This window comes from Lycium barbarum, chromosome 1, assembly GCF_019175385.1.
Source record: "Lycium barbarum isolate Lr01 chromosome 1, ASM1917538v2, whole genome shotgun sequence".
Lineage (NCBI taxonomy): Eukaryota > Viridiplantae > Streptophyta > Magnoliopsida > Solanales > Solanaceae > Lycium > Lycium barbarum.
This window is the reverse complement of record NC_083337.1, coordinates 138,896,672-138,908,801: the sequence shown is the minus strand read 5'-3', so window position 1 is coordinate 138,908,801 and position 12,130 is coordinate 138,896,672. Positions and strand designations below refer to the sequence as shown.

General features: G+C 37.4%; 1 protein-coding gene across 1 annotated transcript; it reads right to left on the bottom strand.

The window, feature by feature from the left end:
• Positions 1-257: 257 nt before the first annotated feature.
• On the bottom strand, positions 258-11,176 carry LOC132639613 (cyclic nucleotide-gated ion channel 1-like). The gene is made up of 8 exons (XM_060356056.1): positions 10,641-11,176; positions 9,661-9,794; positions 8,732-9,212; positions 8,189-8,401; positions 7,607-7,890; positions 2,186-2,297; positions 1,506-1,742; positions 258-1,310 (listed from the first exon to the last, which is right to left on the bottom strand). Exons 2-8 carry the CDS (start codon positions 9,687-9,689, stop codon positions 612-614), a joined length of 2,055 nt encoding a protein of 684 aa, XP_060212039.1. The 5' UTR covers positions 9,690-9,794; positions 10,641-11,176; the 3' UTR covers positions 258-611.
• Positions 11,177-12,130: the final 954 nt, after the last annotated feature.

The following is a 12,130-nucleotide window of genomic DNA, read 5'->3' as shown; positions in this document are numbered from 1 at the left end:
TCATGGGAAAAAAAAAGTGGACCCCATATTATCAAATCAAGCAATATAAAAAAAAAGTAAACCCCATAATAAAAAAAATATAATGTTAAAAAAAAAAGTGCAGATTTTCTATTCGTAGCAAACACTAATATAATAAAATTTTAGATACGGAGTACAAACTACAATGTTATATTAATCGTGTTTTGAACATAGTATATATATATATATGCATAAAAATAGTGCAAATTAATAATGTCAAAAAAAAAGTGCACCCCCTATTAAAAATATTAATATATACTTTATATATATTATCACTATTCAAAAATAACTACATACACATAGATGCATTATAATCCAAAGTGTTGGGCCCGTGCGCAGCACGGGCGTAAGCCATCTAGTATTATTGACATTAATTGGCTTGGAATTGAGGCGTAGTCATTGTTGGGGATTGATCCTATGATGATCTGGTAAAATGGTAGAAGCATCATTTTTTTTTTTTGTACAAATACCATTGCTTTCATTCCAACAAGCTTGAAGAAATTGCCTATAAATGCATTATACACAAGAAACAAGACCAAAATTGCAACTCAATCATTTACAACAAGATAACACATTACATTGATTAATGGCAGTTATTTATCTTCACCCGTAAAATCTGGCTCCGTAGGTTTCTGAAGCAGAATGGGCGATATCCTGTCTGGCACCCTTGCTTTGTTTTTTGTATTGCGCCGCAAAGCACGAAGCGCATTAGCAGCAAATCTTGATGCATAGATGGTAGCACCAAAACTTGGTGAACTGGGACTTCCCTTTGCTAATGCATTTTGCAACCTGCTTTCTTCTTCACGAAGAGACTCTTCTACCTTCTTCCTGCAATGATTGCGCCACGCTGCTTGTATGAAGCAAGCTGCCCAAGTTCTCCATTGACCTGAGTAAAACCTGAAAGTATGGCGGAGCTGTTTACTGTGAAGTCTTCGGAACTGAGAGGCCACAAACTTTAAATCATCAGCCACTAAAGCAAATGCTTCAACTTCTGAGAGTGCTTGTGCAGTACGGGTTGAGATAGGTAGGTTAGTTGATGAATGAGGGTCAAGAGCCCAAGTAAGTAGCTCCTCTCCACAAAAATCACCAGCTTTTAGATACTCGGAGTTAAAAAAACCTGTCCTCCCTCCATTAGTGGTTACAGACAGTAGTTTGCCCCTCATTACAAACAACATCTCATCAACCGGGTCACCTTCACGAACAATGAAGCTGTCCTCGGTGTAGAGCACTGGCTTGAGTCGGTCGCATAGTGCATCCAATAGTTGTTCATCCATTTTTTCAAACATTGGCACCTTAAAATATCCATGCATAACAAAATGAGGAACTGATAAAGAGATCTTTTTACTATATTACTCTCGAAAAATCACTTGTATATATAACAAGTTCATCTTGGTTATGATGGCAACCGTTAGAGGGGGGATAGATCACATTTATATTCGCGAAATAAGGGTGAACCACAGTCAAAGAGCAAGAGTGATAAAACTTACTCTCATGAGTAAAGCTAAACAAAGATGGCGCTTTATATCTCTCCTGAGGTCTTTGGGAAGGCTGTGAATCAGATTCTCTTCATCAACACCCCTAGTTTCCTGCCACCTGTATTGCTCATAGCGCCTTATTCGCTCTCTGAGGTTCTCAGGGAGTAACCGATGTGACATCCACTGTTCTGCATCTCGCCTTTTCACTCTCATCTCCTCTAGTCTTATTGTTGAGGACTGCAGACATGTCTGTCACAAACAAGTATTTCAGTTGATTAGAGCCTGAGATGAAAATTTCCAAGTACGACCACTGAGTAAAATGACACACTTTCTAAAAGCCATAAATCCCTGCACCGTTCATTTATTAATGCAACTTACTTCACAGCCTATGCTATTCCAGAAAGATGTTTCTACTGGGCATCATGGCCTACCATAAGGTTGACAAATCAATCCATGAGGTTGTTTTACTCACATAAGACGGACCAGGAACCATAACAAGTCAGCAAATAAATTGATATTTCAAATAAACCAAATTAAACAGGTTCCAACATCACACAGAAAGGAGGTGTCATGTATCAGAATGAGAACTCTGCAATACAAGTTTTATTTTATTTTCATGTGCTCGTATACAGTCAAATGTCATTTAAGAATTTCCCAAACAGTGAACATAACACTGAAAGTCACAAAGCTACCTGCATATTTCCAATGAGAAGGGCAAATAGCACCAGGCCTGAGATGGAAATGAAAACTGCAAAGCAAATTTCCCAGACGAAGGTACTTGTTTGGAGGTTTTGACCAAGGGAACTGCAACATAAAGGATTGAAGTTCGGTTAGAATAACCACAGAAAGAAAAATCAAACGAAAATAAACTCTTTAAGACACAACTCAGAATTCTAACAGGAAACAGCAATCCTAGCCTGGAAAGTAAATATCCAACATAGATAAACAAAAGCGAACATATCAGAAATGCTCACTGAAAATGTCAACAAGGCTGAAAAAAAGAGAGGAGCTAAAATACAATCTGAAAGTAAAGAAATTTAATTTCTTCGGCGATGAATCGAGTTTTGGGAGATCAGTCTAACCTCATTGACCTCAAAGGAAAGAGTCTTTGCTCAGTTTCTATTCCGAAGCCAAATTTTCGAATGGAGATATGCTCTACTAGGGGTAGGCATCATTTGGTTTTAACCAAAAACACTGACTAAACAAAAGTAACAGGCCTTTCCAGTCCCATTTTTTAAGTTACTCGGTCGGTGTGGGTTTATCGGAAACAACCTCCCTACCCCACAAAGGTAGGGGTAAGGTCTGCGTACATCTCACCCTCCCCACTTATGGGACTACACTGAGTATGTTGTTGTTGGTCAGTGTGGGTTTAAAATTTACAAAGATTCCGGGTTTCTGTTCGTTTTTTTGGTTCTGTGAAGAAAAATCAATTTAACTGAACAACTAAATATATGTGGCAAGAAGTAGATGAGATAGGCTATGTGCAGTTTGCTTCCTACATTAATGTCTAGTCATATTCCATTAAAAGACTGATGCAGAACATTAAAATAAAATTTGATTAATAATTTCTTTCATGGGAAAACAACAAGGTTGTCAATAAGAGAGCTAGAGTTGAAAACGTTGTTTACTAAACGGAATAATGTATATGGTCTTATTGACAAAGGTCATACATTTATCATATTTCGAAAGAAATGTTAGAAAAGTTGGAACATACTTGTTTGGAACTTTTCTATCACGTGGGGGTGTTTTCATAAACATTTGGGTTTTCTTACCACTTAATGCTGTCTTTTTCTTCCATAGCAATGCTAAATATAATATTAGGCCGGTCAAGAAAATACCATCTTATTGTCCAATCCATCTATAGGAAAAGGAGAAATCATTGAAAGGAGAATTATATTTTCTATGACTAGGTTGAAGAGGATATCACAACTCATGCCCCCTAGTAAACATTTACAAGTTGCCTCGCAAGTTCCGTTTTTAAACAATCATGATTAAATACCCTCGAGCATTCTAAAGAAATTGCCCATTTCTCGAGAGTCTCACATCAGTTAGTCTTACAGAATGAATAAATCGTATTATCCTACTGTAATTTATGAAAACCGGAAAACAAAATTTCTTATTTTCCCATAAACTGCAGAAAAAGGAAGAAAACAAAAGATATAGAGGAAAGATGCGCAATAGTAAAGTTAATCTGAATGTAACATGTATGATACTAAACTCCATTTTTTAGTGTTGCCCGAGCAAGCAAATGTCGAAAAAGTTAACATCCTCTATACGAATGGATATTTTTGATAAGGAAGCACCAGTTAACATTTCAGATTACTGAATGCTGCACCAGTGGGTCTTTGTTTTTCTAATTTACTTTGGCTTTTTCTTTTTCTTTTTGATAAAGGTGGTGAGACCAGCCAGCTTGCGCACACCTTGATACCTCCCACCAACTTAGACACCGCGCTTTGATAGATGGGAAGAAATCACCTAGTATTTCTTGTCTCTGTTGGAACTGAGCCTTTAGGCTCTTATTTGTTTAATGTTGTAGACATTTCTATCAAAATTATTCGTTTATTTGGCCTAATTATCTTTTTTTAACCCAATTTCTTTTAGAGGAAAGAGTAGACCAATTTTGCTAAGCTTGAAAATTAGATTCAAACAGAAAAACCAAACCAAAAATATCAAAGATCCAATAGAACCTATTCCCATTCGCTTTCAGTTTACTTATTTATAAACCAAAACCGAAACAACCAAACTCAATTGACCGATGCCAACCCATATAACTTTAAAGGATATCCCTTGTGTCAAGAGCTTAAGAGATTTTTTGCACATGAACCATCCTTGTGCTTGCCCTAGATGCTATTGACATACAAGTAGAAACATCCCGCCCCCTTTTGTAACAAAACATCCATCTCTCACTTATTGGGTTTTTTGGTCAAATATGGTGTGAATGGGAAATGAGAATATTTGAAATGATTCCTTGTTCAAAGGCATATCTATTTCCAGAGTTGCAACAACTATAGAGGTATCAAGCTACTAAGCTATGCTATGAAAGTGTGGGAAAGGGTGGTGGAGATGAGGGTGAGGAAAGGCGTATCTATTTCAGAGAACCAGTTTGGATTTATGCCAGGACGCTCAACTACAGAAGCCATCCATTTTGTAAGGAGACTGGTGGAGCAGTATAGGGAGAGGAAGAGGGACTTACACATGGTATTCATCGACCTAGAAAAGGCTTACGTCAAAGTTCCAAGGGAGATCCTGTGGAGATGCTTGGAGGCTAAAGGTGTACCTGTGGCGTATATTAGGGTGATCAAGGACATATATGAGGGAGCCAAGACCAGGGTAAGGACAGTAGGAGGAGACTCAGAGCACTTTCCAGTTGTGATGGGGTTGCATCAAGGATCAACTCTTAGTCCGTTTTTATTTGCCTTGGTGATGGATTGATTGACGCGAAAAATTCAAGGTGAGGTGCCATAGTGTATGCTTTTCGCAGATGACATAGTCCTGATCGACGAGACTCGTAGCGGAGTTAACGCTAAGCTGGAGGGTTGGAGACAGACTCTGGAGTTTAAAGGGTTCAAGCTGAGTAGGACCAAGACAGAGTTCTTGGAGTGCAAGTTCAGTGAAGTACCTCAGGAGGCTGGCGTGGAAGTGAGGCTTGCTACCCAGGTCATTCAGAAGAAAAGTAGTTTCAAGTATCTTGGGTCTATTATACAAGTCAGCGGGGAGATTGATGATGATGTCACATATCGTATTGGGGCAGGGTGGATGATATGGAGGCTCGCTTCTGGAGTGCTATGTGATAAGAAGGTGCCACCACAACTTAAGGGCAAGTTCTACAAAGTGGTGGTTAGACCGATTATGTTGTATGGGGCGGAGTGTTGGCCAGTTTCTCTCATGTTCAAAAGATGAAAGTAGCCGAGATGAGAATGTTGAGATGGATATGTGGACACACCAAGAGTGACAGGATTAGGAATGAGGCTATCCGGAATAAGGTAGGAGTGGCCTCGGTGGAAGACAAGATGCGGGAAGAGAGACTGAGATGGTTTGGGCATGTGAAGAGGAGAGACATAGATGCCCCAGTGCGGAAGTGTGAGAGGTTGGCCATGGATGGTTTCAGAAGAGGTAAGGGTAAGCCGAAAAAGTATGGGGAGAGGTGATTAGACAGGACATGGCGCAGTTACAGCTTACCGAGGACATGACCTTAGATAGGACGGTATGGAGGACTCAGATTAGGGTAGAAGGCTAGTAGATAGTATCGTTTATCCTTTCATATTAGTAGTCGCATTATCGCGATATAAGTTCTTATGCTTTGATTTCTGCTACTATCTGTTATTTCCTGTACTTTGATTATCTTATTTTATCTGTGATAGCTACTGCCCTTTGCAAACTCTTCATCATGGCTTAGGCGCTTTCGTTATTTTCATTTTCATATCGCTTTGAATTTCTTGGCCTTATCTGACCTCTTTTTATGCTTTCTATTGAGCCGAGGGTCATTCGGAAACAGCCGTTCTACCTTGCCAGGAGTAAGGTCTGCGTACACTCTACCCTCCCCAAACCCCACGTTGTGGGATTTCACTGGGTTGTTGTTGTTGTATTCCTTCTTCAAAGGAACTTTTTCCCAAATTGGAAGAGGAACAAGCATTTATTGGGTTTAAATACAAAAGCACCTCCACTCTATCTTAAATAGTTATGAAGATGGTGGCATGACCTTGCGTCGTCGCTCGCATGGCTTGGCTTCAGCTTTGGTCAAATGATCTGATTGATTGATTGATTTTGGACCAACAAATAGTTTAATATTAATATTTTCCGCCCGAAGGGGAGCCTTGGCATAACTGGTAAAGTTACTGCCATGTGACCAGGAGGTCACGGGTTCGAGCCGTAGAAACAGCCTCTTGCAGAAATGCAAGGTAAGGATGCGTACAATAGACCCTTGTGGTCCGGCCCTTCCCCGGACCCCACGCATAGCGGGAGCTTAATGCACCGGGCTGCCCTTTATTTTCTGCCCGTTGTTGTAACGGTAATTTAATTTTTTCCTCCTGCTTTATTTTCCCATTAGTTTTTCATAAACCACCACTAAAGGCGTTTTCCGCAAACAGCCACCAGAAAGGTTGCAACTTTTGAGTTGCACCTCTTCGTTGGACTCAACCTGTTGGCTATAAATACTTGGCCATTTCCTCAAATTTACCTTATGAAATTTCTAAAGTATTTCCTTTTTTCTGCATTACTTTGAAACAAAAAATAAGTATTAACTGTGATTTGCTGCCGCCATTTGAGTTCGTTGGTCACTAGTGCTTGAAGTGCCGCTACACAAGTGCCAGTGAGGGCAAAGCCATCCTATCATAGGAGAAAATAATTCTAAACCTTGGGTACTGGGAGGGGATTAAGTACCTTAAGGACACACTGTGAAATCAGTGGGCTCAGATTTTTTCCTTTCTCCTTCTCTGTTTCTGTTTTACAGTCTTGGAATTATTTTCAGATACAGACAAATAACATCACTTTGTCTTCCCATCGTCCCAAAAAACAATTCCCTCTCGCTTACCAATGATCCCCATCCTATTTACGCACATTAGATTTTCCATGATCAAAATGAATTCTCTTGAATGGCATCTGTTGTAGACCTAAAGAAACAGATAAAAGTATCCTCTCTCTGAAGCTCAATTTTCTAAACGAGGTGGCTACAAAATATCAATGAACATGACGTATTGTGAATCTAATATTTTCACGTGCTTAGTCCCCTCCCCCACCCAAAAAAAAAAAAAAAAAAAAAAAAAGAACTAGGCCACACGTGACATGACGTATTGTGAGGCGAAATTAAATTAATAAATAACAATATTCTCGTGCAAACAGTTTGAGCAATTAGATGAGATGGTCACAAAATTCAACAGTATAAATAAGAACCAACCCAATGCTCTAGCATCGCAAAGTCTAATATGCTCAAGCTACGCATACACTTCGTAAGTCAAAAAAACGCGCTACTTTCTAATCCTGCTTGAGATTTAAATAGATGGTTAATAATAACTACATATACATGCAAATGTAGTAAAACAGAATGACACTTGGTATAAAGATCTAATAGACATGCTTTTTAATATGCAAAATACAAGCACAGAGTGCAAGCATACCTTAAATTTTGTAAACCCCACCAGAAACAATAAAAAAACTTCTGTGGAAAATTCATTGATCCCACAACATCTGTTTGGAGAGCGTCAAGGAATATCCCAAAATCAAAGAGCGCTACATTTGGTGTCTCTATAGGACAGGAAATATTCAGCAACGTTTTAAATCTGGTATGATCACCATCACAATACATTGAGGCATGACGACAGGCAGAGGAATTTCCACAAGCTTGTTTCCAGCAAGTAGTTTCACGTTCGATAGAAAACAGATACCAAAAGGCTCCAAGTACCTAAAGAGCAGGAAGCCACTCAATTCCCAGTCTAATGAGTCCACGATAGTATACAATAGAGAATGATGTAATTATTTCGTCATACGAGTGATATCTGCTGGTACAGCATAAGCTTGTATGCCAGGAAAAACTTAAGATGACTGAAATTCTACAAACTTTATTTCTATGATACCAATTGGTACAAACATGAAAAAAAATTAAATGACGCCTTTTAGATAGAATCATCCATAAGTAACTTTAGCTGGCACAGTATATAGCCTATCCATCAGAATTGTAACTCAAGCTTGTGCAGACTTACATGGCTGGCAAGCATATACAGGAAGAGATTGAAGGCAGCTCCAGCCCATGCCGTTTCAGTGAGTATGCCAGAGGTTCTTGTGACGTCCTTATATAAAGGATAAACTCGAAGGACCCTTGGAATATATTGAAAAAAGACAACAGACTTCAGCAAGTTCTTGGTATTCAAAGATCTTGCACCCCGCAACTTAGGGATTACAATTAAAATTACAACCTGAAAATACATAGAAGGATAAGAGTAAACAGCTGAACATACACTTTTATTTACCTAGGGAATAGGTAAAAGCCAACATGCAATTATTATAAGGAGATCTATAAACACATGTAGTGTAAGAATGGCCCCACATCATGTAAATCTAATATCCGAGACAGACGACACATCGTCTGCTTGAACCGGAATAATCTTTTCACAAGATCTACCAACCATGTGCTTTTTATTTTTATTTTTAAAGAGAATAGATCTACAACCATGTGTTATTGCAACGGACTAGGACTTTCTTCAGTCAAAAGCCAAAATAACGTTTTGAGGTTTAGTCATTTGCACCTGTGGTAGTGGTAGAACTGCAAGAATATCGATCAAGAAGTAAGTGGACAAGTATCTCTTTGCTATCTCCCAAGCATTTTCAACCAAAACACCTCTTCCAAATACACGTGAAGAAGGAGCAATGAAACCAGTTCGAAATTGAAGGGCAATATGAAGAAAGTAAAATATATCAGTAAAAGAACGCAAAACACTAGCTGTGACCTCCAATGTTCTGTCTAACCCCAGGCATTTGTTGTCATTATCAATCACTGGAATGTAAAGGAACAATGGATCCAAGGAGATCGCAATTACACAGGATAATACGAATATTTTGTTCCACTTTTGAAGAAAAGGTCCTTGCGGATCAAGAATGTTCTTGTTGGATCCCAGGTTTTCTTCCACAAAACCACTTAGACTAGATTTTACGGCTTGTATTATGCTTTTGGCCCTCCATTTATGAAAATTTCCTTCAGAGCTTTTCTCTGATTTCCAATCCTGAAACCTGCAAGGCGACCAATTTACATATTAAAAAAAAACAAGTTGGCACTAAAATGTCAATAAATTGGGATACATAGTTATGCAACATCTATAGATATACTCGACAAAAGGGAATAGTCCATTGTCAAATTTACTTAAGATTTTTCGTAAATATCAAAGTTACCCAATAAAGTAACCAAAATTAAATGTGCTTAAACCTCCCTTTTAATTTTCTCTTCTTTTACAATTTCAAATAGAAAAGGCTATCCACTCTTTCTATTCTTTCCCTTCAGGTGCAGAATTAGTTTACTTTCCACTTATGGATCTCTTTAATCTGTTAGTTTGTTTTACTTACTCCTTTAATTCCATTAGCTTACATTCAGACAGAAACTACTTAAACCGTGTGACCTGGAAAATCCATTTAGCGGACTGAGAAAACAAATGGGGCTTCTCAAGGTTCTCAGAAAACTGACCTCGAAACGTCCTCTTGCCGGTGATTCATAACTTAAGCCAATGCAGAAGATTAACTTCCAAAATCATTCTAGGGGCAACAAGTTTCTCGATGGAAACTATCTCGAGTAGCACAGCCAAGAGCAAATACCATTCCCTGAAAAAATTAGTATTGTTTGTCAGATATTTGAAATCTTGATTCTCTCCGAGTATAACTACAGGTACACCAAACAACCACAAAAAATTTCCTTTTAAGACAGATTAACAGACAAGAATTAAATGCTTTCAACAAAGTCAAAGATGCTTAACGCTCTGTCGTCACAAGAGCCAAAAAAGATCTAACTTATTCTTTTCATGAGAGAGATCGATAAGTAATTAAACAGGAAATCTATAACCGTGACATAAATATAGAAAAATAATTGGAACCTAAAAATGAAGTTGAAGTCAAAGGCATTGAATACTCTAGAAAAATCAACAGTGTATTTGAGACGTCCATAAGAATTTGGCAACCAGCAAATTTCTACATTAGGGTACTACTTACTGCCAGTCAAAAAAGTATGTCCAAAATGCAATACCTTGATCAGCTACAAAATTCTAACTGAAAGGAAAGCATTATACATGATGTATCAACCTTGTATACACAAATATGGGCTAAACCAGGCAAGAAACTCAAAATATGGGCTACGGCCTACAACAACAAATATTTTCTTCCAGTAGACATAGAGCGTAAATTTCCCTAATTTTGTTACAGGAATATTAATATAAGTCTACCAAAATGAGAATTTCTTCCACCTACCAAGTTACCAAAAAAAAAAAAAAAAGGTTCCAAGTTGCTAGTATTTATAAATTAAAATCAACGAAGCAAATCCCCCACAAAGAGAAATGATGGAGTATTTAAATAACCAATATAAATCTATCAACTATGCATCAATCGTCGACTAATATGAAATAACCAAACAAATTGTATGTATTAACTTTATTATTAAGTTGGCTATCAACTTACCTAACCTCCTCTTTTGTACGGACTTGGCCGCCTAAGTTTCCAAAAAAATCACTTAGGCGGAGTTGACTTTAGACCACTAATTTTATCCCACGCGAAATGAGTAAAATTCCAGCAAGTCAAGAAGCAGAAATCGCTTAATTTCCAGTATCAAATGCTACTAATATTAAGTTCACCGGACAAAGAAAACAAAATTTATCGGAGTGAAGAAATAAAATTGGAACGTATCAAAAGCAAATTGATATTATGGTCACGGGCGAATCCACTCTGTAATAGCAAGAAACAACTAAGTTTTGACAAGGAGATTTATTAAGCGAAAGTTCATCTGAGATTTGTAGTTGTGTGATCTGATTATTTACAACTTGTCCCAGATTTCCTTTTTGGCTCAGAAGACTAGAAGAGAGATAAAGAGAGAGAAAGAGATTCGTCACAAGAGTCCACTGAAGTGGACGGACAAAATGACAAAAATGGTCCTTTCAGTTTTCAAAATATAGCTCTCTATCCCCACCATAAAGGTAGACTGCGTAGTCTTATCCTTCCGGATTCCACTTATGAAATTGAACTGAGTATGTTATTGCTGTTGTTGTTGATCTTCAAAAAATTGCACCAGACTTCTTCAAATAGTCAGAACATTAGAAATTTTCGTAAAAAATCTAGAAAGTTGTAGCATAAAAAATTACACCAGGCACAAATTAAAAAAAATTATGTGAAATTACACTTCAAAAAATTGCACCAGACTTGAAATATCTAAAAATAATACTCCCTCCATCCCAATTTATATATAACATTCTTTTTTCTTTAGTTAGTTCTAAAAAAAATGATACCTTTCTATATTTAGTAACAATTCAATTTTAAATTTACTTTTTTACCTTTAATGATAATCACAAGTTTTAAAAGTCTTTCTTTATTTCTTAAATTTCGTACTCAATCGAACACTTTCATATAAAATGGGACGGAGGGAGTATAAATTATAAAACTTGTACTTCCAAATGTGAGTTTCAGTTACATATTTTGTATTTTTACAATTTTAGTTAAATTAACAACTAAAATTTGGTAAATATCTGACGAAAACTAAAAGTGCTCACTTTCATCAAATTTAAAGGGCCACAACTGCTCAAATTATACTTAAAGGACTATTTTGAACCCACTGAAAACAATAAAGTACCATTTCTGTCATTTTCTTGAAGTGGAGGATCCACAAATTTGTTTTGATTATGGGACCCACCAGTTAGGGCCCGCTCATAGGTTTTCAAAGCGGCGTCAGTTGTCTCTGAAAATCACGCAGTTACAGGTAACGTCCACGGCGGCGCTTGTTTGGATTTTTCCTTTTTTCTTCTGTCTTTGTCTACTTATCACGTGTCTCGCTTTCTTTTAAACTCTAAATTTACATCAAATTGCATTAGTTTATCAAGCTTATGAAATAAAATTTGAAATGAAGGTGTGCATTGGTTAATTATTGTTGTTTGCAACAAATTTTTTGACTTGTATAAAAT